This window comes from Lichenostomus cassidix, chromosome 8 (genome assembly GCF_008360975.1).
Source record: "Lichenostomus cassidix isolate B80296 chromosome 8, HeHo_3.0, whole genome shotgun sequence".
NCBI classification, from domain to species: Eukaryota; Metazoa; Chordata; class Aves; order Passeriformes; family Meliphagidae; genus Lichenostomus; species Lichenostomus cassidix.
Window position 1 is genome coordinate 23,140,550 of NC_139489.1, and position 25,345 is coordinate 23,165,894.

Genomic DNA, 25,345 nt, shown 5'->3' on the forward strand with positions numbered 1-25,345 from the left:
CTCCCTGCTAGCACTTTGGTTTGATACAAACCCTTGCATCTGCAGAGGGTTTCTGGCAGGGCAGCCTTTCCAGGCCCTTCTCATTGAGCACTGACACCAAAAATGCTAATTACAACATCGCAGCCTCTCCAAGCTATGATTGTACAGAGGAGCACCGACTGATGAGCTTAACAAAGAATTTACCACTCACACTCGTTCTTCTCACAAGTTGTTCCTGAATTCATCTGCCAGTTCCCTGAGACTTCTCCTCTGGGCACAGCCCCCCTGTTTTTCAAAGCAATACTGACAATCCTCCCTTGCCCTATGGGTATTCTTGGCTCTCTTTGGGCTTTCCCATTTCCTTGGCTGTGTGGCTCACATCTGCTCCCAGCATCCAGCACTGCACCCTTCAGCCTTACTCTGCCCTGGGAAGCTGCAGAGTGGAGTGGTGTGTGCCTGCAGCCCTGGGACAGGACCCAGGAGGGGCTGTGGGGTGTCCATCCCTGGAGACTGCAGACCTCCCCTGGACAGACCCCTGAGCTGCCTGACTTGGCCATCAGGCCACCTGCTTGGAGCAGGGCTAGCTGGAGGTGCAAGCTCTTCCTTGCAGCCAAACATTTCTCAGGCCTCTACAGTTTGCCCATTCTCAGCAAAACCCACCCAGAGGCAGGTCCCTCTTGGCTTTTCCCTGCCAGCCAGCCAGGTCATGCTGTTGTAACCCTCTCAGAGGGGTTTCTGCTCCCTGTTTCTCACCCAGCTCTTCGGAGCTACGTCTGTCTGCACTCTGGGCAGCTCCCCTCCATGGCTTTCAACATCAAAGTTGCCATTCACTAAGCCTGGATCTTTCCAAACAAGCTGGCTGTGTCACATCCACCTGTTTACAGGGACATGCCGCTCCTTGTTGTTCTCTTCCACCCCATTCCCTTCGCTTCCTGGGGAGGCAAAGGTCACCCAGCCATGGGATTTCAGCTGTGACACCAATCTCAAGATTTCTCCTCCCTTGGCCAGGACTCAGGTCCCACCCACCCTCCTGTTATCCATGCCCTACGTAGCTGAAAGCCAGGTGAGCTGAAAATCAAAGGCGAGCTGAGGCTGTGTTTGGAGCAAGGAAACGTGTTTGCCCAGGAAGGTGAAAAACCAGTGGCTGAGGATGAGGCATGGTCATGAGATACCAGATCACACTGCTGATTGTGCAGGGCATCACAGAGCAACCACAGCAAGTTTTCACCCTCAAGACCTGCCCCAGAGGTTTCTCTGGAAAGCTCCATATCTGAGGATCACAAAGAGCAAGTTCCTGCATTAGCAGTGATTCATGGCTGCTGCTGCCAGCTTTCCCCCATCCCAGCTGGAATTTCTCACCACCCTGCACCACGGGGCATCATGCTGGGGCAGGACCTGTTTTCATTGCACAAAGGACTCGGGTCCAGCTGAAGGGGATTAGCTGGGGGATTAAGCTCCATGCACAGGTGTCTGCTAGTCAGGAGTAGGTCATGAGGAGCCATCCGCTCCCTGCAGACTGCCACCTCCACACCACTGGAGGCTTCTTTTCACAGCCACCAGGGTGGTGGGCACCCAAACCAAGTGGTGCAGCACCCTTGGGAACAGCCAGCAACTGAGCCACCCCTGCCCTTTGGGAAGTCCCCCTTTTGAGGCTCCACGTCCTACCTGTACTTTCAGGACAAAAGACAGTTCCCATCCCAAAGAGCAGTCCCATCTTCTGGGTGCAAAGACATCCAGCTTCTCACCACATGGAGGAGAGGGGCAGAAGGTGAGGTTGAGCACAGCCAAGTTTTTTCTATGGTAAGGCATGGACAGTGATGCCTGGGGTGACAAAAAAAGCAGGCAGGAATCTCTGTAGAGAAGTGGGGCCTGTGACAAGTGCTAAAGGACACTGGAGGACCTCCCATGGTAATCATGGTCCCTTTTTCAAGTCTTTAAGAAAAAAATACAAAAACAACAAAACCACCAAACTCATGTATCAGGAAACATTTATTTTTCCTAATTAAGCTAGATTATTCAAAGCTACCTCATCTAGGAGCTCCAGATCTCACTGCATTCAAGTCCTTGGGCTGGCACAGCTGCAGTGCCAGCACAGAGCTGGCACAGCTGCAGTGCCAGCACAGAGCTGGCACAGGGCAATACAGGTGATCAGCTTGGCATAAGTGCCCTGATCCTCCCATTTCCCTCTGAGTTGCACTGAGCTCAGAAGCGTTGTGTCAGACTCTGTGTTGATTAACACTCACTGTTTCATTTATCTCAGCCCAGAGAGAGAACAAGGCCAGGATTAGGAATGACTCAGTGCCTCTGCATTTGGGGTAGGTAGGGAATACTAAATGTTCCCAGGCCAGAAGCAGAGCAAAGCTCAAGATATTGTCTTGGTAAAACCAACCAAGACAACATGCTCAACACTCTCCAGAACAAGGAGCCATACACTACTGCAGGATGCTGTGGGGATCAAGCACCCAAAGTTTAGAGAACAACCAGCCACTGACTCCTTGCCTGTGGAGAAGAGAAGGCACTCCACCAGAAATAGAGGGTTTGGGCCCCAAGGTGTTCACAGGTGAACAAAGCCACAGACTACAGATTTGGTGCTGGTACCAACTTTATCACATTTAAATCAACATCCACATAAGCACAGCCCTATCTGCTTCACGACTCTGAACTGCTACAGCCACAGCCAAGGGGAGCACCACCCCACAATGGCCAGCTCCTCCTTGTGTTCTAATGCCAGGCCAAAATGCACTACCTTCCTAGCCACACTAGTGCTGGTGGCTCAGGTCTTCACATAAGGCTGAGCTGAGAGGTTCTCCTCAACCCAAACTCAAGCCTGAGACACCTCTCCTGCTGGTACCACCCCACTGGCAGTACCCCTCTGCTTTGCTCAAAACCAATGGAGGGTGGGAAGGAGAAAAAAAAAGGAGAATAAAGATTCTTTAAATCTGTATCCCTGCAAGCTAACACCAGAAAGAGCCTGGATTCTCATAGCTGCCAGCTCTTTGCAGGTTTCCTACCCAGACCCCTGAGCCATCCCTCTCTGTGGGCACCCTGGCAGGAAGCACCAGCCTGGTGCAGCACAGCCTCCCTGTAACCTCACCTGACCCCTGCCAGCCCCAGGGAAGCACCTGGGCTCCCTTATCAGGGAGCACTAAACCCACAATTATGTGACACAGCAGGGTGAGCAAGCACCAGATATCTCCCAAGAGCCTAAGACTGGGAAATAATATCAAAATTCTCACAGCTGCTCAGCACACAAAACCCCACTGAAGTCTTCAGAAAGCACTCATGTCTTTCCTTAACTAAAGAAGTAAACCAAAAAGGTGGTTAACAGCTCTCCTGTGGCAGAGAGGAGACTCCACACTTCCCAGGTATGCACAGGTTTATAGCCCAAGGCAACAAACCAAGCTCCCTTCTAGCCCTCTGAGTAAAAGTAGATGGATATTGGAGTGAAAACACCACTGCATCAAGGACAACTCAGTTTCAGTCATTTATTCATTACAGCACTTGAAGTTACTTGGTGGCAGGTACTTGGTAAAGGTCCCCAGATAGGCAACAGGAAGAATGGTTGGTACAACAGATTTATATAAAAAGAGTTAAACAGATAAAACAACATGGTAACCTCTCACTCTTGCTCCAAACAGAGCAGACTGGCCCTGAGTCCAGGTTAACATCATCCTTTCCAGCCAGTCATGGTTAAAACCCTTAAGTGCCTGTACCCAGGGGACAGTAAGGCCTCTGTCCTCACAGCTGAGGCAGGTGTGTGCTTCTCAGACCAGCTCTTCAGCAGCTTGGTTGCAGTTGCTATGCAGACCCTACCTGCCAGGAATGTTCAATCTTGTTGAGCAAGTCTGTACAGCCAGCCCCAGCTTTAGTGAACAAGGGCAAGATCAGCTCTGCTGAAGGCGAGCCTTCAAGTATGTCAGGATTAGCCACAGGGGATGTGTTTGAGCCATCTACAAACACCAGCAGAGCCGAGATGCAGGGCAGCACCCCAGACTGCTGCCTTCACTGCACTGAGCCAGGTTGGAACCACAGGTTTTGAGGCTGTTCCTGAACCATGTACAGTTCAGTCACACTTTCGCAAGACATGGCTTTGCAACTGTGTTAAGACAGACTCTGCCCACTCGAGGTCTCCAGTTTTATGCCAAAGAAAAGTCCCATAGTAAAAGGTCTAAGTATTTCTCTTCAGTTTTCACACTTCCATTTTCAGGAACTGTTCACCTTCTGTCGAGAAGGAGGATTGTGTCTGAACCCCTGTGCCTGCAGAACAGCAGGCAAGACAAGTAGCACCAGAATGAAGAAATCCCATGTTACTATTACAAGTCTCACCCCACTGAGACTGGCTTTACTTAATCTAAGAGATCCTTGTATCTCTCCAGAGTCTGCTCCTCCAGTTCCAACAGCTTCTGGTACAGTTTCTCAGCAGTGTCTTCATCCACATCCATCTGGAAGACAAGAACAGCATGGTGAGACCATCACCTTGGTGGCAGCCAGTGCAGACAGTGAGGGCAGCTCTGGGCATAAGCAGGGTGCATTTCCAGAGCTTCTACCTTCACAAAGAGCCATCTAAAGACATCTGTCACCAGGGCACAAGCCAGAACATATTCTGGGGAAGCATCATTACATACTTAACTTGTTCGTATCACCACTTCCATTATTTTCCAGACTCCAGCCTAAGCCAGGAGTTACTCTAGGAAACACTGCAGATAACCCCACATGCTTCCCTGCTGCTCAGCATTCAACAACCATCTTCCTTCCACCCCAGCCACAGGACACCCTTGGCACCAACCCTTCCATGCAAGGCAGATGACAGACCCCCAGCCAAGTCCCCTGAAGCAGGAAGCTCCCTCTCCATTCACCTTTTGAGGCTCCACGTAGCATTTCCCCAGTCCAGAAGTACAGCTGTGGTATTTGACGTGAGAATCCAGGTACTCTGGCTTCTGTTTGAACAGCCACACCTGGGAAGAGCAGCACAAAGATGCACAAGTCCAGCACACACTGTTCCCAGCCAAGCCTGTGGGCAAGAACCCGACTGCCAGCAGACACGGGGGAAGACACCACAGGTGCTCCCACCAAGCAGGAGATGTGATATACAAATAAGTTCTGAGCTGGCATCCTTCAGTTGTGACCTACCTGAGCCAAGAGTAACCCAGGTTTATGCTAAAGCAGTTCAGCACAGCTAAACTTGCTGCCACTGTGCTTGAGACACACTGTGCCCCACATCCCCCACCTCCACCCCCTGTGCTGCATGTCATTCTCCCTGGCTGAGATGTCTTCCCAAAATCATTTATTTTATGGGTACTGGATGAAGGTCATAGAGCACCATGTGGCAGATCAGCCCTGGGGAGAGCTGGTCCTCCACACTCACTGGTGTATGGTGTTTGGGGGTCAAACACAGCACCCACCCACCAGCCTTGCTGAGAGGCTCTTTGCTCAGGTTAAGAGCTACCCAGAAGGAAGGAATATTAAAATCAAGTTGTGAATTACTTACGTGAGCTTCTGCTCCATTATAGGGTGTCAGAGTGTAAGTTTTGGCAAAGAATCGGATCTGAGGGGGAAAGAAGCACATGACAGAATCTGTGCTGTGGCCCAAGGTTTGTTGACAAGCCCTGAGCAGCCCAGACACTGTAGATCATCTACCAGAGGTAAAAACGCATCTCACAGTGGATGACAGGTAACACTGCACACTGACTAAACCATCCCTTTAACACCACAAACTGCTTTCCAGAGCCCCCCAGCAAGTCAGCAAGTGTCACTCCATGCTCCCACATAGAGTTCACCCCAAGGCAGGAGCCAACAGGCCACACACGCCTTGCAGGTGCCTCTTCTGGAATGGTCTCAAGGCCAGAAATGGCAGGAGGCAGAGGGGATCTGCAGGACTGCCAGCCTTGAGGACAACTGAGAAGGCATTGCCTCTCTGCTGCCAGGAGAAATGTGATCCATCAGGATCAGCTGCTACAACTGGGACAAGCATAAGCTGAAAGGCTTAGAGCAGCAAGACCATCAAGGCTCAGAGCAGGCAGCCTTCAGGGACAGAACTGCAGTGAACCTGGAAAGCTGAAGCCCAGAGGAAGAAAGAAAAGGGAAGTTTAGGGGAAGCAGGGGGAGAAGCAATGGAGAGCAGGAAGCTTTGCTTTCCATAGGGGTGGAAAGAAGAAAGCAACACTGCCTTCTAGAGGAATGGAAAGAACAACACTGAAAAACTGGCTGTTCTAGAAGTGAACAGCATTTCAAAGCACAGAGGCCAAGTTGGGGCCAAGTCCTGAGCTCTGCTGCCAGCAAAATAATAGTGTTTCACAAGCCCAAGCAGAACTGCCAAACCTTCCAAGGGGAGCCTTGACAAGCACTGCAGTGGCTGGAGGGCTGAACCCTGCCCCTATGCACAGTGCCCAGCACCAAACCTCCAAACTCAGCCTGGAAATCAGGGCCACAAAATGAGAAAGGGAAGGTTTGCAGAGGGGTCAGCCTGCCCAGCCCAACAGCAGGAAGGACTCTATAGCAGCACAGGGCCAGAAGTGTGCTGTACATCACTTGCAGTCAAGCATGTCACAGCCCAAAACCAGCCAGGAGATCCACTCACAAGCCACATGATGGGCATTAGCAGCTTCCACAGAAAAACAGGCAAAATTCTGTAGGTCATGTTGGACATAACGAGCCCAGGACAAACAACACTGGAATACAGACCCTGCAGAGAAGAAACCAAGTCAGTGGGTAATTACACCACAGTTAAAAGAACAGGTTACACTCCTTCCCTCCCAGTACTCCTCAGCAAGAGAGGGTGTGTACAGACATCAGACAGTAATACTCCACTAAGTACCAGAGCAGAGAGCAATTAAATGAAATTATTTTTAAGAAGTCCAAATTGGAAATGTTTGTGTTAAATCCTTGCCAATTACAAGCCCATGGGATAGAAGATGCAGACTCCTGCTGCAGTCTCTGTGCAGCTCAGCAGCCACAGCAGATATCTCACAAGTCACAGCCCACTCAGACCAAAGGCTGCCTCATCTTTAAGAGATAAGAGTTCAGCTCTTTAGGATGAAACCATTTTCTCCTGAAGTGTTTGAGAACAGTGCAGCTGCTAGTGCTGGACCAGGGCTGTAGCTGCCAACAAAACCCATCAATCCCTCAGGACAGGGAAGGCAGGCCACTTGTACACCTCAGTGTGACAAACCTGAGCAGCAGCACAGAGCCATCAGCAGAGCCTGCACCTCCAGTGCTTGCAGGCAGCACTGCCAGAGCAGCCCTGGGACACCTGAAAAAAGCAGGGGCTCTTTGCTTTTTAACACCAATTCTTTGCAAGGTAGGGACTGCTGCAAAAATTTTGTGCTTTTTGAAGTTTTTCTGGCATGAACTCCAGAATCTGGCAATCTCTCTGGCAGAGTCTCCACCCCCCACACCACCAGTTCAACCTCAGCCATGTTTAATTCTTACCTGTGCATTAAGGAACGCACCAGATTGCTATGAGTGAATGAATGCAACTGGGTAACAACAATGTAATGATAATTACAAACAGTAGCAGCTCATTAGGTTTGTTCAGAAACACAAACCCCATCATCACCTGGTTATTAAATTTCCTGTTCAGAACTACACTTGTCAGGTCAGTCGCATATTTAGAGGAACTGTATGATTCCTTCCCCTTGGCATGCTGATAGTCAGAGAGGCTGAAGGCAGACTCCCTGGCATTGCTGGAGGAGGTCCAGATGAGTCGTGAGGGCTTCTCGTTACCGCAGAGTAGAGACTGAAGCTGACGAACCTGAAAAAACAATTGTTAACTTATTTAACATAGCAGTTTCCCCAGTCTTAGGGTATAACTTTACGGTACTTAAAGGCTGTGAGCTTATCTCAGCTTTCTCAGCCAGTTTTTCCTAGACTAGCCAAAGGCAGGCACTTGTACAAGCAGCTGTCATTCTCTTGGACAGCTCAGCTGAGCATCTCAGAATTTAAAACAGCCAAGCCTTAGTATTGACCCTGATGGAGAACAACATATGATTTACCTCTATCTGCTGGCTCACTAGAGTAACCTCAGAATTATATTAACTCTTGCAACAGAAGTCACCATTTATCGCTATTTAAACAAATTTCAAGGGCTTTGCCCTGTCATACTTTACCTGTCAGGCTGCAGCATCTGAACCTGTGAGAACTGATTCACCTGTACTGCCTGGACCCATCCCTACACACATCAAACATCAGACTGAGCGTTCAGTCTTCATACAAAGCCTCACCAGGATAAAGTGTCCAAAGAGGTTGGTAGCAAACACCTCCTGAAGTCCATCTCCATTCAGCCTGTCCGTTTGGGTCATGACGCCTTCCGCAGTGGTCAGCATGTGAAGCAGCTTCCTAGAAGCCAAGAACAGGAGTTAGTGAAGAAAACTGCCAGGAGGAATCTACCACTCTCCCACTGCAATCCTTCGTGGGTTCCCCCACCTTACATGCTCCACACAGTTTCACCTTCAAGGGCCATATCAATCCATGAAAAAAACAGATGGGAAAAGTTTACAGAGCGTCCCAGGTTCTTTATTTGCAAGTGTTTCAATACTGACTAGAGCAGAGAAGACTCCTCCCTTCCTTCACTTTCCTTTGGTAAAGTACCATTAAAAACATCTCACTCCTTCATTTCACACTCAGATAATTTAATCAAGCTCCAGCGTGGAACTAAGCCCTCGGGCCATACCTAACACAGGCAAGGAAACCAGTCTGACATCACTGCTCAACACCCCAACAGCACTTACAGACTCAACACAAGTCACTGTGCTCCCCAGAGTTGCTTATAGAATAAGCAACATTGCTCTCAGCTTCCCTGTGCTGCTTATAGAATAATGATGCTTACACCAACACCATCAGCTTCACAAAATACTGTGATCAACCACAAAAAACTACAGTGGGACCAGAACAACAGTAAAGAGACCCAGTATGAGCAAACTTCATCTTCCTAGCAACACAGCAGCATTTCTCACACGGTGCCAGGGGCTGCAGGCTTTGGGTGAACTCTTGCCCTCCCTTGGCACCCAGTGGGGATCAGAAACAGCACTGGGTGCCTTGGACCACCCCAGCACTCCACCCTACACAAGCCCATACATCCCACAGGGATGTGCTCTATCTCACACCAGAACGGGAGATAGGCTCTTCAGCACTGCACACAAGGGCATGTCCTGATGCCAGCACCCCGTGCTTCGCCCAGGCAGGGGGCTGGAACCCCCGGCAGCATCTCCTACCCGGTGAGAAGACCATGCCAGAGGGCCTTGAAGTTCACGTGTGGGTTGGGCATGATCCCAGCGTTGAGGTAGACAAAGTCCAGGCGATTAAACCTGCGTGGGGAAAGAGCAGGGGAGTCAGAGTTGGAGGAGGAACAGGAGGGTCCGGTGGGGTGGAGCACGGGCAGGGGAGGTCAGGTGGGATGGAGTGCGGAGATCTCATACCTGCAGCGGAGCTCACGGGCGGCTCGCAGGACGGAAGCCAGGTTACCCAGGTCTACGTCCACGGTGGAGACCTGTGCGGCGGGGTGGGTGGCCAGGATGAGGTCCCGCGTGGCTTCGCTCTTCTCCTCGCTGCGGCAGGCGATGCAGAGGTGGATGCGGCCATCCTCCTCCAGCAGCCGCTGGCACAGCGCCAGCCCCACGCCGCTGCAACGGGACTGTGTCAGAGAGAGCCCAAGCCATGCCAGCCCGCCCCTCCCTGCCCCGCGGTGTCCGGCACAGCCCGGCCGGTCCTGCGCTCACCCGTTAGCACCGGTCACCAGCACCACGCGCTCCATCACTGCCCCGCGCCCGCCGCCCCCGCCCTATAAACGCCACTCGCGCCCGAGCCCCGCCCCGCCCTGTCAGCCAGCCAATCGGCGAAAGGCAGGGGGGCGGGGCCAGCGCCGCCGGTGGCGTGATGGTGAGCCGAGCGCGGGAGGCGGAGCTACCGGGGACACGCCCATGTGGCCCCGCCCGCGACCCCGCCCTCGTGGTCACGCCCCATGGCCACGCCCCTCACGCGGGACACGCCCCATCACAGAGAGGCCACGCCCACATCGTGCTAGCCACGCCTACTATTCACAGGGCCCGCCCACGCCGCCAGATGGCTTTGGTTCCCCTTGCTCCAATCTCTTCCCTTCCCCTTCCCCTTCCAGGAGGAGCCCCCTGCGCCCCGCACTGCCGCTCTGCTCAGCGCTCCCTTCCTTTGCCACAGCCAGACGTTTTGCAGCCCAGAAGAAACGCCCACCAGGTCCCTGTTCCCCGGTGCTGCCGTGGCAGGGAGGTCTGGGTGCGCAGGTCCCTCCTGGGAGGCTTCAGGTGTCCCAGGACACACCAGCCCCCCCAGACACCCCAACGTGTCCTGGAAGCTGGGGCCGTGCAGATCGTGCGGGGCGCCCGGGCACTGGGAGCTGCAGGTGTGCCCTTACCTGTTCAGTGCTCCCAGCTTGCTGAGGCAGGGCTGGGCCACAATGCACCCTTGAGCACGGACAGGCATCCGAGGGGACAGGCCAAGGGGTACCAATTCCGTGACAGGAACAAAGCCTGTCCTCATCTTTGACACAGCAGGGGTGAGACATCCTCTGTGGCAGCCAGCAGGGCCACACCGGGGAGACCAGCCAGCCTCTGCAGGGAACAGCCATCCATCCCTGCCCTCCCCTCTCCCAGACCCACTGGCCTGCCTCGGTCCTGCTGCTGGACATGTCCTGCCATGGATGCTGAGCCTCAGAGCACCTTCCCTCCCACCCCCTGGGATACACAGCTAGTGTGGGTCACCCAGCTGGTCTCTTCGTCATCCTTCCTCCAGCTCTTAGGCTGTTACCTGTGTGCACTGCCCAGCCTGTTCCCACCCCACATCCCAGGCACACAGAGCAGCCCCCCAGCCCTAGGGGTGCCCACAGGGGAGGCGAGCTGAGCTGCCTTCAGGGTGCCACACAGAAACCATGCAGCCACATTCATGTACCAAGAGTCTCTTCAGCGGCTCTGCCCCTACATACAGGTGCATCTACAGAATATATACATGCCTTAGCAAGGGGATACTGGGAACTGTGCCACGCGTGACTGATGGTGCTGAGCTAATGTGTACAAAAGTATGGAGGGATCCATGTACCCTCGAAGTCCATAGTTCCTCCTGTCCAGCCGCAGGAGGGTCCAATTTTGGGGCATGGTGGGTAACCTGCCAGGGCTCCTGGTGGCACATGGCTTTGGCACCTGCCCAGTTTGCTCATGATGCTGACAGATCCAGGAGGACGGACTGGTGGCAGAATGCTGTGGGGTGCTCAGGGCAGCAGAGGCCAGCCCAGGTGCTTCAGCTGGACTGTGATCCCAGACTGAGAGCCAGGGAGAGCTGGAGTTCCCTGCTCCATGCCCGTGGGCTGTTGCAGGCAATGAAACTCTGCAATGTGCATTCCTCTCCTGGCCAATGAAGATACGGGTTAACCCTGGGGGAGGAAGACCTGGAGATTTCCCCCTGGAAGTGAAAGGCACTAGCATCCTGCTGCCAGCTGCCATGTATCACCTGTGGGGCATCCAAAATGCATTTTGTGGGCAGCTGAGCTGCCCTGGAGTGGCTGTGGTCAGTGAGGGAATGTCCCCTCGGCACGCCCCTCACCAAGATGCCCGCTCCTCCCTGGCTGCCCACTCCAGCAGCTGGGTGAGGTGCTGGGAGTGTTTTCAGTCTTCTCCCTGTACAGCTGAGGGCTGGCTGGCAGGGAGGGCCCTTCCTGCCTCTCCATGTGGCATGTCCAAAGCCCCAAATGTCCGTGGAGTCTTTGTTTTCACCCTGTAATTGCACAGCCCACTGAGACCCTGTGGCAGCTCCCAGCTCCTCCTCAAGCAGGTGGTGGGAGGCACACACCCGCACACATCCCTTCCCCGGGTTCCTGCCCTGCGTATGGGCTGAGCTTCCTCATGGAGAAAGTCCAGCTGAAGTTCCTCCCCTCCAGCCAGGGGAGAGAAGCCACTCTGTCCCGGTCCTCATCACCAAGAACACACTGTGTCAATAAATAACCCTCGGCCAAGCCCGTGCTGCTCTCCGGGCTCAGGTCTGCAAGGAAGTGGGAGGTCTGAGTCGTCCCACGCCGTGGCTCTCTGCTGTCTTTGGGGTTCTCCTCTGAGGCTTCATTGTACAATGAGAACAAGAGCAGCTGCTCGGGGTTTATGGCTAAGTCCAAGTGGCTTCTGTTTGCGTATGGGGCTCCTCTGGGGACAGGGAAGGATGGGGACCAGGCTGGGCAGGAGCCAAGGGTCATTCTTCACTGGCCGACTCCTGAAGAAGGCGATGGATGTCCTGGAAGGAGGGACGATCTTTGGTGTCCCGTCTCCAGCAGCTGAGCATTAGCTTATAGACTGAGTCAGGGCACAGCACAGGCTGGGGAAGGTAGGTCTGCAAAACAAAAGGCAAAAATGGCAAAGGGAGAGTTACTGACACAGAATCGAGGGTGCAAACCTCTCCTGGAGAGCCCCATTTCTCAGGGAGCCCCCTCTCTCCATACCCTGGGGCTGGGGATCTTGAAGTCTCTCCCCAGGTCCCTCCTGTCCCATCCCACCCCACCCCATCCCATGCAGTTCCCACCTGCCGGCCCTGGTCCCGGAAGAACTCGCCGGTGTTTTCGATGACCTGCTCGTCAGACATCTGGGAGTAGGGCTGCTCCCGGCAGAGCGTGAAGGTCTCCCACAGTGTCACACCGAATGCCCACACGTCACTGGCCGTTGTGAACTTGCCCTGGCCAGAGAGAGCAGAGCAGGGTCAGCCATGGGCTCTACCCCATCCTGCTCCAGAAGCTGTAGGTGCTCAGGGATCAAAACATTGTTCTGGATACTTCAGCATCCGGATGTGGGCCCAGAGGGGTGGTTGGCCCCACAGACCTGCTCTCTGCCTGGGGCCAGAGCCTGGTGAGCTCCAGGTCTGGCTGGCAGTGACTACTCTGAGAGCTGGGGCTTGCCAAGGACCCACCTCCCTGCAAAAGTAAAAAGCAACACTGCTCCCTCTTCCAGGTCTGACCTTGGCCAGGATAAAAAGTCAAGTATCCTTCTTAAAGCATGCCCTACACTTGGACATCAAAAATCACAATAGTCCCCCTCGCCTTGAAAAGCTGCTACCACTCCTGCTTTCCCCGTGTTTCTCCCCAGTCTGGGCTGCAGAGAGCAGAGACTTCCTCACCCCTTCTGCACACCCCAGCCTGAGGAAACAAGGCAGTGAGCATCCCCAGAGCCATGTCAGTGTCCATCAGAGGACCCCAGCCCCCATGTACCAGCAGGATGCTCTCCCAGGACATCCATCGGATGGGGAGCACCGCCCGGCCCTGGATGCGGTAGTAGTCCCCGCTGTAGAGATTTCTGCTCATCCCAAAGTCAGCGATCTTGATGGTGTAGTGCTTCCCCACCAGGCAGTTGCGCGTGGCCAGGTCCCGGTGCACGAAGTTGAGGGACGAGAGGTACTTCATGCCCGAGGCGATCTGGGTGGCCATGAACCGCAGGTCACTGTCAGGAGCACAAGGGAGGGATGAGCTCTGGGAAGGATGGCAGCCAGGAGGTGCATGGCCCCAAGGCTGCCCCTGCCTATCCCAGGCAGCCCTACCTGACAGTGGGTGCGTGGCCAGCAGTGGGGCTGCCTGCCTGCTGGCGGGACAGGAACTGGTTGAGGTCGCCGTTCTCCATGTACTCGGTGATCATGCACAGGGGGTCATCCGTGATGCACACCGCCAGCAGCCGGATGATGTTGGGGTCCTTCAGCCGCGACATGATCTTGATTTCCTTCAGAAAATCATTCCTTTCCGGAACAGAAACCACACAGATCGGATAGACAGACCCAGAGGGGCACAGAGGGGTGCACAGACTGGCTATGTGTGCCACCCACTCGCCCAAGCCTCCTGGGGGACCTGTGGGCCCCCTCCCCTGGGATTGGGGAACTGAACTGCAGGGTGGGCTCAGCTGGTAGACAGGCACTGGGGAGCTGGTTAGGACCAAGGATCCTGACACACAACAGCCCAGAATCCCCAGAGAGATCAGATGTGTGGTCCTTGCAGCTGCACTGAGCACATGGCTGGTGGAGACGGGATGCTTTCCAAGCATCCCAGCTCTCCTGGTGGGGCTCTGCATGGGGGTCAGTGCTGGGGTGTGTGCTCCCCTCAGCCCCTACCTGGCATTCTTGTTGGCATCCGCCCGCAGCATCTTCACAGCCACCAGCACGGGCCGATCGGAGCTGCCATCTAAGCCCTCCAGGGAAAAGTCCTTCCCTGTGAACTTCTCCATCCCTTCCACTTCACAGAGGTGAACCTGGGGGAGAAAGGGGCAGCCATTACCTCTGCTGACTGACAATCTCCCTCAGCCCCTGCGAACTGGGAAGAGCTTTGCCAGAACGCTGCTCGGAGCAGGCCCAATTCCCACTCACCTCCCCAAACTGGCCTTCCCCCAGCTTCTCCTTGAAGGTCAGCAGCTTCCTGGGGAATTCCTCGACAGCCACATCCTTGCCGGAGAGCAGGTCCATGGTGAGGGCTGGCACTGAGTAGGTGTTGCCACCTGTCACACCCTGCAGGTTCACAATGTCGGCCTCGGCGTAGTGCGGGACGCCCTCGGGGACGCTGGCCTGGGATGGCTTCGCGGGGCCACTGCAGCCTGGGGGGACACAGCGGGGCCAGCCCTACCATGGGTGTCCTGCTCTGTACCCTCTGCTCCCTGGTGGCTGCTCGCACTCTGTCCCTGTCCTCCCTAGAGCCCTCGCACTGCCCCACAGGCCAGCATTCCTGAAGGCATTTCAGGCTCCTCCACTCCTTCCCCATCTCTGGCAAACACACCAGTCAAGCCCTGAGCACCAGATGAGCAGAGATCAATGCCTGACCTCCAGGTCACTGAGGAAGAAGTGCCAGAGCATCCCAAGGATGATAGAGGGACATAGCTTAGTCTGGCAGTGGATATCAGGTGATGGCTCTCAGTCACAGTTTTGTGTGACCTTCATGTGGAATCCACAGCGTCTTGTGTGACCTCTCCCCTCTGTGACAAAATGTTTGGAGAGTGGCCAAAATCTGGGGCTAGAGTAAGGGGACTGCAGCAGGCTCAGTGTGTGGTAGATGGCTCTGAGCGTGCAGGGTGTCCTGGCTCTCACCTGTGTCCTCCTCTCCCAAGGTGAACTCGGGCAGCTTGCGGATCAGGCGGGAGGGCTCCTGGTAGTCGGGCCCCAGGGGGAAGATGCGGTCATAAGTGGAGCTGGACTCCTGCTCGCTGGAGGAGGAGGAGCGGTTGTGGTTGAACATGCTGGATTCACTGGGCAGGGAGAGGCTGACGGTCATTTCATCATCCAGCATCCTCCGTGATGCCTGTGAGAGTGGGGCAAGGGAGGAGAGAGGTGGGGTTCCCCACAGCATGGGCAGGATGGGGTCTCTTTTTTTTCATGGTACCAGGGATGTGCCCAAACCTCCTCTCTAGTGCCATGTCCCTGGGCTGCAACACCCGCCTGGGTTTGTCCTCATGTTCCCCCCTTCTCTTGTCCGCCTCTATGGAGAAGGGTTTGGCTTCATCACTTCTGTGAGTGACCTTGGTTAGGTGGTGGCTGTGGTGAGACCCCCCCACACCCAGGCTCCTCTTCCCCAGACCAGCTTCAGGACAGAGGGGTGGACAAACAGACAAGTCCCAAAGTCACACCCTGCTCAGCTAAGTCCCCTTGCTTGGGAGACAGGTGCAAAGCACAACTTTCCTGAGGAGGGGAAGGGAGCATCAGCCCTTACATGGAGTCTGTTTTCTCCACACTGAGCTCCCAGAAGAACCTGCCCAGAATGAGCCCCTGCCCTAGGGCACCTCACTGGACACACCACGCTTGCCCACCTTCTCCAGCATCTTCTGCCAGAACTGCCGCCACAGTATGATGACGATGATGGCCAGTAGGATGAAGATGATGGCCACCAGGCACCCGATCAGGATGCGCGTGTTGCTGTCATCTACCTTAAGCGTGGGGTCTGGACGGAGAAGGGGACAGCAAGAACTGGTCACTGTGGGGCATGGGGAGACCCCGTGCCCCTTTCCTCCATGGGATGGGGCACAGCCCCTCACCCAGCACAGGGTGACATGCTTCCAGTGCCTTACCGTAAGTTGTGGGGACCACGGGTGCCTCAGCATTGGGGGGCATTGAGTTGTTGTACATGGCTGCATCTGGCCAGGGAGAAGGGAACATCAGGGTCTATCTCCTTGAACTCCACACCCAGGAGGGCCCGGTCCCCGTGGGGCTGGTGGCGTTGGGTACCTGACTGGAAGGTGATCTCACTGAACATCATCCAGGTGTCGGCGAAGTAGTACTGGCACTTGATGGCACTGGCCATGCGGTGCAGCAGGGGCACGGTGACGAAGCGGGCGCTGGGGTTCACATCATCCAGCACCAGCACTGAGGAGACGGCACTGGGCTCCCACTCGCTGGCGTCGGCACGGAAGTAGCACTGCACCTCCTTGAAGATCTTCACCCCTTTGGCGAACATGTTGTTGCAGTGGACCTGTGGGGCAGCCTGTCAGCGCGGCCACCGAGGGGCATGGGGATGGGTGACAGGGCGGGGGGTGTGTGGACCTTCATGGCGGTGAAGTTCCTGATGCGGTCGAACTCGAAGGTGATCTCCACGTAGCCTCCAGCCGTGCTCTCGTTGCGCCAGCCCACGTAGTCATAGCCCGGCCAGACGTGGTACTCGTGGGTCTGCGTGAAGTCGTCCAGCCCTGACACCCCGTCTGTCAGCTGGCCCAGGCCCTCTGTCATGCTGGCACATGCAAGGGGACAGAGGGAGCATGATTCTCACCAAACCCACAAACCTGCCACCACCCAGCACCCCCTGGCAGCTCCTCACAGCCCCTGGCACACTAAGGGGGGGTTTTGTTCTTGCTGTTCTCTCTGGAAAAGCCTGTGAGGTGCTGAATGTGTGGTGCAGCTAGTCCAAATCCAAGGGAAGGGCTGCAGATGCTTTCCCCCTCATGATGCGCAGCCTCCCCAAGCTGGCTATGTCTCCTACCTCAGGGAGCTCACAAGCATTTTCTCTGCTGAGGGTAGCACATCAGCCTGACAATGCAGGGAAGAACCAGCCCCCTAGCCTGCTGCCCAGCATGGCACCCTGTGCTCACCTGTACCCAAAGGCTCCATCATACACAGAGTCATTCAGGTAGATGACAGTGCCCCCGGGAAGGACAAGCTGCTGCCCGACTGGTGCATTGTAGGACACCAGCCCATCTGCAGGGAGGGAAGGGTGAGTGCATGGACACCCTGTGGGTGCTGTGGGACAGACAGCCCCCAGCGGGATGGCCAGCACCCCAGCTGGGCTCTGGGGACATGGGGACAGGCACAGGACCGCACCACCCACCCAGCCAGACACAGCCGTACAGCTCCACGCGCAGGCAGACACTCATGGAGTGGTCAGTGACAGGGATGAAGCGGACAAAGCGGGCGATGAGGGGCGGCTCCAGGTCCTTGAGGACGATGTCATAGGGGTTGGTGTTTCCATCCAGCACCTGGAAAGAGAAAAGCATGGTCGGGATGGGCAGGAGGACATCCTCACCCACCATCCAGCGCAGCCCTCACCCGCCTCCTCACCTGCTTCCCATGCCGGTTTCTCCAAGAGATCCAGCGGGTGCCATCCCGGCTGTAGCTGATTTTATACATGGGGGCAAACTCGTTGCCGTGGCCCTCGGCGTGGCGCCCCTGGGTGCCCACCAGCGTGATGAAGTGCAGGGCGTGCAGGTCAATCTGCAGGAACTCCTTCAGGTCGTTTGGCTCCACCGCGGTCTTGGGGCACCAGGCTCCATCGCCATCCTCCAGGTCCAGCCTGCGAGCCCAGAGTGGAGGAGCTGTTTGCAGCCCCGTGTGCCCCTTCTCCCCTCCATGGCAGCCCAGACTGCTGTGGCTGTTGCAGGGGTGTCCCTGCACTCACCGTCCATACTTGGCAGCTGTGGACTCAGACCACTGGCTGGAGGCTGAGATGTCCTCGTCAGGGATGTGCCTACCTGACATTCCCAAGGGGTACCGACACACAGCTGTAACGAGACCAGCAGGGTGCTGAGTGGGATGGAATCCCTCCTTGGCTCCCCAGCCGAGCTGAAAATAGCCTGGGCTGGGGCACATCTGCCGTGCTCCAGGCACTGCAGCCCCAGGGCAGCACTTTCCATCACTCTGGTGTACAGAGAGGATGAAGCAAGGATGGGACAGTCCTGCTGAGGCAGGCATTTTCCTGAGCACATGGCCAGAAGCAGATGCCAGCCCAGCTTGAAGGGAAGCGGGAAGCAGGGAAGGCGGTGCTCCAAGGGCTGATGGGCACACCAGGCCCTGTCCCCAGGGATTGTGTCAGCCTTGCTGGCAAGGATTCTGGCTGCAGTGGAGAGCCTGAGCTGGCACTGCTGTCCCCACACTCCAGAGGGCTCACTCCAGAGGCCACTCTCCCAAAAACCTCACCGGCAGCAACTGTGCCGTGCCGCCCCGCTGCTCCCTGTCCCTGCCTGGGGGAACAGGTGACAAAGACGGGCACTCACCCTCCCTGCTGAGCCCTCAGTTCCCATCAGCAGCCCTGCTCCCAGCCTGGCTGCGAGTGGAAAAGTACCCAGGGTGGCAGGCGGGCTGCACCCCCGAGTGGCAGCCGGCTCCCCCAGCACCGCATCCTCGCTGCTTCCCAGGAGTTATTTTTTCACGCCTGGCTGCCAAGAGCACTGCTGAAAGGGCGGCTTGTTTGGCCATGTTTACTGTCTGGCTGCCGGCTCCAGCCCACCGCGCTCCCTCCACACACCACCCCGAGCAAACACCCGCACCGAGGTGGCAGGGACCAGGCACGACGCTGTGCCTGGGCCACCTCCAACCCCTGTGGCGTCCAGCTCGCCTGGCATTGCACCAGAAAAGAACCCATTGTGCCACCATCCCCGGGACACCACACACAGGGACCATATCCTTCATCAGGCAGAGGGATGAACTCATCTTCATCATGAGCACTGGCAGAGTGGGAGCATCTCTTCTTATCTCCTGCTCTCCCACTTGTGATGCTCTGCAGAACACAGCTACCACTGATTTCCCATTTAATTCTTGCCAAACATGCCAAGCACAGTTTTTTTACCTTCGTAATAACAATCCTGGCCAGGCAAAACCAATGCTGCCAGCCATAGATGTCTGCAGGAGAAATAGGATTGCCTCCCTAAGTAAGCCCCATGCAACCTCCAGGACAGATACAGCTAACTCTTCCCATGGCTGGAAGCCTTTGAAGGGACCTGTTAGAGGGACGTCCTGGGGAAACCCTGGAAAAACCTGGCCTCTGTGCACTCCTGCAGGATAGGATGGGGCTGAGCCCTGCAGGAACAGCCATCTAAACACACTTCTCCCACTGCCGGCCAGCACAGTGTTGTGGTTTCTGAGCAGAAGCCAGGCACCCAGTCAAACCACTTCACTAAAGCCAGCCTTGGTTTGCTGCAAAACCACCAGAGAAGGCACAGCCCAGCAGAGAAATGAATACCCTGGCACCTGGCAGCCTCCAGATTCAGTGAGCCCCATGGGGATGAGCCCAGCTCAGAGCCCAGGGCTCTGGCTGTGGTGCTTTGCCATGTCCAACACCCTGCCAGCGGCAGGACTGCACCCATGGCACACAGAGGGAGCTCTGCAGGTCACTGCCAGTGCCCAAGTGAGGTGTGGGACAGCAGAGTGCCCAGGCAGGTACAGGCTTGAGGGCTTATCATACATTACTCCCTGAGCTGGGGAAGTGCTAGAGATGGTGGAGATGATGAGAACCCAAACTCGGCCATCTGGCAGGGACAGAGACTGGGGAAATGAAATTATGGCACCTGCAGCTGCCTGGTCCCTGTCTCACTTACCGGGGTTGACCTGTGCTCTCGCAGCCTGCGGGATGTGCAGCAGCAGCAGTGGCAGCAGTGGCAGCAGGGCCGGTCTTGGGGTGGCCGACATGTCGGCAGTCCTGTGGAGACAGAGCCAGGGCTCGTCATGCTGAGTGGGGAAACACCAGCCCTGCTTGGGGCAGCCAGCTGAGGATGGGAGCACTTCCCCTGCACGAGACCACATGTCCCCACCTCATCCTCAGAGGAGGAGCAGAGCCCCAAGCCTCAGATGTGTGGTGGTGGTCACAGAGATCCCAGCCACCACCCCTGGGAGCCATGGTGTGCCACATCCACACGGAATGGCCTCAGGACCCGCAGGAAGCTCCCTGGGCTCTGCCCGGGGCCGGCACTGGCTGCCTCCACTGCAGGGCACAAAGCTCTGCTCTGCCTGGGCCACCCACCCTTGGACGCCTTTGAAAGCAAGAAGTTGCACAACCCCGTCATATAAGACAATAATAGCAGGGTGCTAGAGCGGTTTCCCTGCCTGCTGGCTCCGGAGAGAGGAGAGCAGATAATCACCTGAGATTTACAGCCTATTTACTGTGACAGCTTCCCCTGTCACAGAGTGACATCCCAGGGACGTGTGTGACACAGAAAAGTGTGACACGGGGTGTGGGAGCCAGTTTGCCCTGCTGCCTCGAGGGGAGCAAGGGATAGGGCTGGAGGGGACCTGGGGGTCCTGCAAGCAATGGGGCTTGGGGCTCAGCAGGGGGAGAAAATGGGCTGGTTTTGGCAGGACTTCTCCCCGGAGGGGAGGATCGCCCCAGGACGTGCCTGCCCTTGTGTCAGCACTGTCACCACAGCCATCACCTTGGCTCCAGACAGCCCTCAGCTGCCAGGAACCCCCAGAGCCCCAGCAGCTCCCACTGTGCCCACACACCTCTGGGAAACCACCATGGGGCTTGGCACTGCACTGAGGGATGCACCAGGGACACCCCTAAATGTCACCAGTCTTGCCCCAGGCTCCCTGAGCTCCCCTGATTTGCCAAGGGGACATGTCACACCAGCACCAGATGCAGATTACTCTCTTCTATAGAATAGTTCTCTTTCTATTAAAATAGGCTGTTTTAATCTAGTTTAAATACACATTAGCCTTTGAGAGAACAACCTGCTAACTTGGGGCTTGAAGGGACCACAGCTCCTGGCCAAATGGGGCCTGGCTGCTGGGGTAAATCCCAGCCAAGCCCACTGCACCAGGGATGTCTGTCCTGGGCTGACACATCCTTGAGCCAGCCCAATACCACTGACCCTGCAGGTGGATGCCTGGTTGTGTCCCTGCATTGCCCCAGATCCTGGTCCCAAACACCAAGAGAAAGGCCAAACCCACCCAAACCAGCTGCCACATATCATATGCCCAACATCCCACAAAGCCCAGCTGGGAGGTGCTAGATATGGCCCTGGCCACTGCCAAAGTTGGAGTTTGGCATGGCAGGAATTTGACTGGGGCTTGTCATGGCCTCACCAGCACCCGAGGGGAGAGTAAAACCCGAGGAGCTGCCACCTGCACTCTGCTAGAGGCTCTCTGCACCCCACAGCACCCTGCTGGGTTCCTGGGGGGCTCTGCCAAACACCACAAGCTCCACAGAAGGCACAAGGAAATGCCTGCACTTGAGGTGATTTTTGCCTCTTTTTTCTTTTTTTTTTGAAAAGCACATATGTGGTTGCTTTGTTTCCCTATTCCCAGCTGGTAAACTGAAGGTATTTGCAAGTAACTGAGCTGTAACTGGGAATTTCAGTGGCATAACTGAGAGGCACACACAGGAGGCTCCTGTGTTTGATGATGGCCAGTTCCCCCAACATTAAAATCTTAATTTCCTTCTGCATTCCAAAAAATATCCAGGGATATTTTCCCCCACTATTCTTTCAGGCTGAGTAAACTCTTACAGCATCAGGATACCAGATGCTGTAATCTCCCGCAGGGAATGCATTTACATTTAGTCTAATATAGGGAAGTCATCCCCATGTAGCCACTGGGAAGTGCTCATAGTTCCTCAGGGGAGTGGGGCTGGGGGACAGTGTGGGGACAGTGACTCAGGCCCCGAGGCTGGGGGCTAAGGGACACGCGGTCAGACACACGGGCAGTATTGGCAACCCAGCTGGAAATAATTTTTCTTCCACCAGCCCTGCAAAAGGGATGGCTTTGCAACGTTTTGACTGAAAATGTTTGCTGAAAATTTTCAATCGCTGGAAAGTTTTAGTGCAGAGAGTTTTTTTGGAGCTCCTCCCTGGCATTGCCTGGGCTTCGCGTTTCCCTTGGCTGCTGCTCTTTTTTTGTTTTCCCTTTTTGTTTCCCTCCTTCCTGATTCTACTAAAATAACCAAGGGAAATAACTAGGGGAAAAAACAAATCCACATTTGTTAAGAGACAAACCCCACCTGAGCCACAGTCCCTCTTTCCCCCAGCCCGTGCCAGGTGAGGTCCCCAGCTGAGTGAGGTCCCCAGCTCGCTCTCCAGATGGGCACTGCCACCTTTGTCAGCGCTGGAGGAGCATCACCCATGGGGAGGGGTGGGATGGCAGCAGCCTGCACCCCCTGTGCATGCCAGGTCCTGGACACGAGTTCCCCAGGATTTCAGATCCCCTGTCCTCCCACGGGGCTGGGGCTCCCCTTCCGCCAGGATGGCAGGTGGGTGGGACACACCAAGGCCACGCTCAGGGAGTGTCCTCGAGCGATGAGAGGCTCGCTGTGACCCTGGCCCAAGGGTGTGCGGATAAGGGGGTTCAGGATCCCTGCCCCAGCTGGCACTACAGCCCCCAGCATTCCACGCCGCCAGCACAGCCTCAGCGGGAGCACAGTGCAGCATGCCGGGACCCGTAGTCCTGCTCCCTTCCAAAAATGCCATTTTAGACCTTCTCTGGGCTGGATGCAGCCCCATTTTCTGCAGCAGCAAGCGCCTCCCCAGCCACGGGCTCACTGGCTCAGCCCGGGGCACTGCAGCCGTCCGGGGTGCGGGGACCAGCCAGCTCATCCCCATGGCTCCAGCTGCCCTGGAGAGCCCTGCCAGGAGCACTGCTGGGGATTGGGGACACCATCGTGTGGGTGCTGCACCCAGCAAGAGCTTCCCAACAGCCCAAAACTTCCAGCCCTGCTCCGTGCTCCGTGCCACGGCATCGCCACGCCGCAGAGCAGGGCTGCTCAGCATCGCTCCAATGCCACCCAGGGCTGGGAAAGCCACAAGTGGGTTGCCAGCACCAGGATGGGGCACGATGCTCGAGAACACCAGAGCAGTGGCCTTGTGTTCCCTTGCCCAGCATGACCTGGTGCCTGGCTGGGGGACCCTGGGGACAGCAGGGCCTCTCTGGCTGGCCAGCCGCACCACCGACTGCCAACAGACACATAGGCGGGAGCCGAGGAGGGACACCAGGAAACGCTGGCCCGGCACGAGGCACAGGGGGAAACACTGGCAATGGGGGGTCAACCGGCAAAAAGAGGCTAATGGTCACCTCCCGAGTGAGGCCACCATGCTGCTGCTGCCCCAGACCCTTCCCGGGCAGACCCACACCCTAGCCCTTCTGCCTGAGCTCTGCCGCAGAGCACGGCTTGACCGATAAGCCCCCAAAATCCCAAGCCCAGGAGGGTCGAACACCTCCCCAGGTAGCCAAGAGAGACTCACCAGAGCAAGGAGGTGGCAGAGGGTGGGTGGGCTCCTCGCCCCTCGCCCGGGCCGGGGGAGCCAGGCGAGGAGCAAACTTCCCCGGGCTGATGCAAGATGCCTCTGGGAGCTCGCTTGCATTCTGCGGATTCCTGGGAGCCGGCCAGAAATCCCACAATCCTACATCTTGCACATTTGGTTTCAATTAGGGAGCGGAGAGGGGGAGCCAGTCAGCGATCCGGGCTGGCTTTTCGGCAGAGGTTATTTTCCTCGGCCCGAGGGAATGTGCGCAAAGCTATAATTTACAGCAAAACCCATTCATAGTGCAAGAGAAAAAAAAAAACTCCCCGTGACCGGCAAGAGAACTTAAAGCAATAGGCAACGTTTCACTTTCCAATGCTTTACCCCGTGGTTGTGGCTCGGCACGTGTGTCCAGGACCCTCCTCCTGCACTGGGGGCCCGGCTGGGACACCCCCAAAATGCGGGCGATGGGGACACTCCACAAGTCCCCAGCGCTGGCCACCCCTCTCCGGGCCCCTGTGGGAAGGGTTTGGGACTCCTGCACGGGCACACGTGGCCAGGACAGCAGCCAGAGAGCCAACCTGCCTGGCACAGGGCACGCAATCAGGGCTCCAGCTCCCTGAGCTCCACGCAAAGCTGGTAGCTTGACATCATTTCCAGGCACTGGCTTGGCACTGTGGCCACCAGCTACGCAACATGACAGGGAGAAAATAATAACTGGCTCACATTAATTTTTGTGCAATAGCAAAAACCACAATTAAAGAATTTTTTAAAAAGCAGGGGCTTTTTCCCCAGACTGTTCTGGCTGTATTTTATTCCACTCGGACATTGTGGGAGGGAAGCAGCACCCCAGCAACTCCCCAAAAGGCTTTCCTGTCCCACAAGACACCCTGAAGCCCCAGGGCTGTAGCCTTGCTCCTAAACCAACCTCTCTGCCCTACTTCCTGCCTGGAGTCTCCAAACCAATGGAATCACAGGCAGAGGAAGCCACCCAGTGCCCATAGCAGACACTGGTGACCCTCACCACTGCCACCAGAGAGGGCCTGCAGTGCCAGCAGAGCCAGGGCTGCCCAGGGTGACAGAGACAGGACACAGCTTCCCCCAGGGTGGCAGGGAGCTGGTCAGAGCAATGCCCCATGTGCTGCCCCAGATCAGCTGGCAGGGAGAAGCACACACTGCCCTGTGTGCACACTGGAACAAACACCAGCCAGCTCTACTCTGCTCACCTCCTCCTCCCATCCTGGAACTGTGCTCAAATAACTTGGCAGCAGCCAGCACCCTGTCACTCAATCCCAGGATCTAATGCAAAGGTGGTGGTCCACAGAGCCAAAGAGCCACAGCTTTGGCCACACACAGCCCAGCCAGCCTGCAGTGAGCCAGCAGCAGGCACAGTGCCAGCCAGGACCCCCACAGAGCCCCAGTGGCCCAGGCACAGTGCCTGGGGAACCAAGTGCTGGGCTGAGCCTGGGATGCCCAGCAGCCACCTTTGCTCTTGGGGGACCTGGAGACTTCCCCCAGAGGGAGTGGTTTGCATCTCACTCCCTGTCCTGCAAGTGAAAATCCCTCCCCAGGCAGCCACGGGGCAGTGGGAAGCTGTGACCGCATCTGGATCAGTAGAGCAGCTGGCCAACCTCTATTCTTCTTCCCAGATAGGAGAGGAGGCAGCACTGCTGCTCTGCCCGAGGGAATCAGGACACCACACTCCCTGGCAGTGGGCTCTTGCAGGAGCCAAAGAGCCCCTCCAGGAAAAGCAGAGAGCACATGGCACTGCTGGAGGGCTCCGTGGCAGGCTGGTTTCACCCTGCGCCCTCCAGCAGTGCAACACTGCTGCCTGTTCCTACCTACCTGCTCAAGGCTTGCCACTGTTTGCAGAAATGTAAGAGGTAAGTGCAACTCTCTGCTCCCTCCAGGAACACCCCAAATAAGCACTGCAGGCCAGAGTACCTATCTGCAGCCACCCTTGCTGCGCTGGG

At 56.2% G+C, this 25,345-nt stretch overlaps 2 protein-coding genes across 2 annotated transcripts; both read right to left on the minus strand.

Moving 5' to 3' along the window:
- Window positions 1-3,450: 3,450 nt before the first annotated feature.
- HSD17B7 (hydroxysteroid 17-beta dehydrogenase 7) lies at window positions 3,451-9,807 on the minus strand. Its single transcript, XM_085068378.1, has 9 exons — window positions 9,693-9,807; window positions 9,393-9,596; window positions 9,189-9,281; window positions 8,199-8,313; window positions 7,535-7,729; window positions 6,557-6,661; window positions 5,468-5,524; window positions 4,836-4,934; window positions 3,451-4,421 (listed from the first exon to the last, which is right to left on the minus strand). Exons 1-9 carry the CDS (start codon window positions 9,725-9,727, stop codon window positions 4,326-4,328), a joined length of 999 nt encoding a protein of 332 aa, XP_084924504.1. The 5' UTR covers window positions 9,728-9,807; the 3' UTR covers window positions 3,451-4,325.
- A 1,976-nt stretch (window positions 9,808-11,783) lies between these two features.
- DDR2 (discoidin domain receptor tyrosine kinase 2) lies at window positions 11,784-23,611 on the minus strand. Its single transcript, XM_085068380.1, has 17 exons — window positions 23,373-23,611; window positions 19,740-19,840; window positions 17,825-17,927; window positions 17,488-17,719; window positions 17,258-17,405; window positions 17,022-17,127; window positions 16,480-16,663; window positions 16,165-16,408; window positions 16,008-16,073; window positions 15,750-15,880; window positions 15,034-15,244; window positions 14,323-14,546; window positions 14,071-14,207; window positions 13,510-13,701; window positions 13,184-13,412; window positions 12,505-12,654; window positions 11,784-12,315 (listed from the first exon to the last, which is right to left on the minus strand). The coding sequence occupies exons 2-17, from the start codon at window positions 19,828-19,830 to the stop codon at window positions 12,178-12,180; spliced, it is 2,586 nt and encodes an 861-aa protein (XP_084924506.1). The 5' UTR covers window positions 19,831-19,840; window positions 23,373-23,611; the 3' UTR covers window positions 11,784-12,177.
- Between the last annotated feature and the right edge of the window lie 1,734 nt (window positions 23,612-25,345).

Excerpts from the sequence above, each read along its gene's own strand:
- HSD17B7 (XM_085068378.1), bottom strand. The coding sequence starts at position 9,727 with ATGGAGCGCGTGGTGCTGGTGACCGGTGCTAACGG. Across the intron at positions 9,597-9,692 it reads CTGGTGACCGGTGCTAACGG|CGGCGTGGGGCTGGCGCTGT; the intron begins GTGAGCGCAGGA and ends GTCCCGTTGCAG. Across the intron at positions 4,422-4,835 it reads GCTACGTGGAGCCTCAAAAG|ATGGATGTGGATGAAGACAC; the intron begins GTGAATGGAGAG and ends CTTGTCTTCCAG.
- DDR2 (XM_085068380.1), bottom strand. The coding sequence starts at position 19,830 with ATGTCGGCCACCCCAAGACCGGCCCTGCTGCCACTGCTGCCACTGCTG. Across the intron at positions 17,720-17,824 it reads ACAGCTGCCAAGTATGGACG|GCTGGACCTGGAGGATGGCG; the intron begins GTGAGTGCAGGG and ends CTGGGCTCGCAG. Across the intron at positions 13,702-14,070 it reads GATGCCAACAAGAATGCCAG|GAATGATTTTCTGAAGGAAA; the intron begins GTAGGGGCTGAG and ends TGTTCCGGAAAG.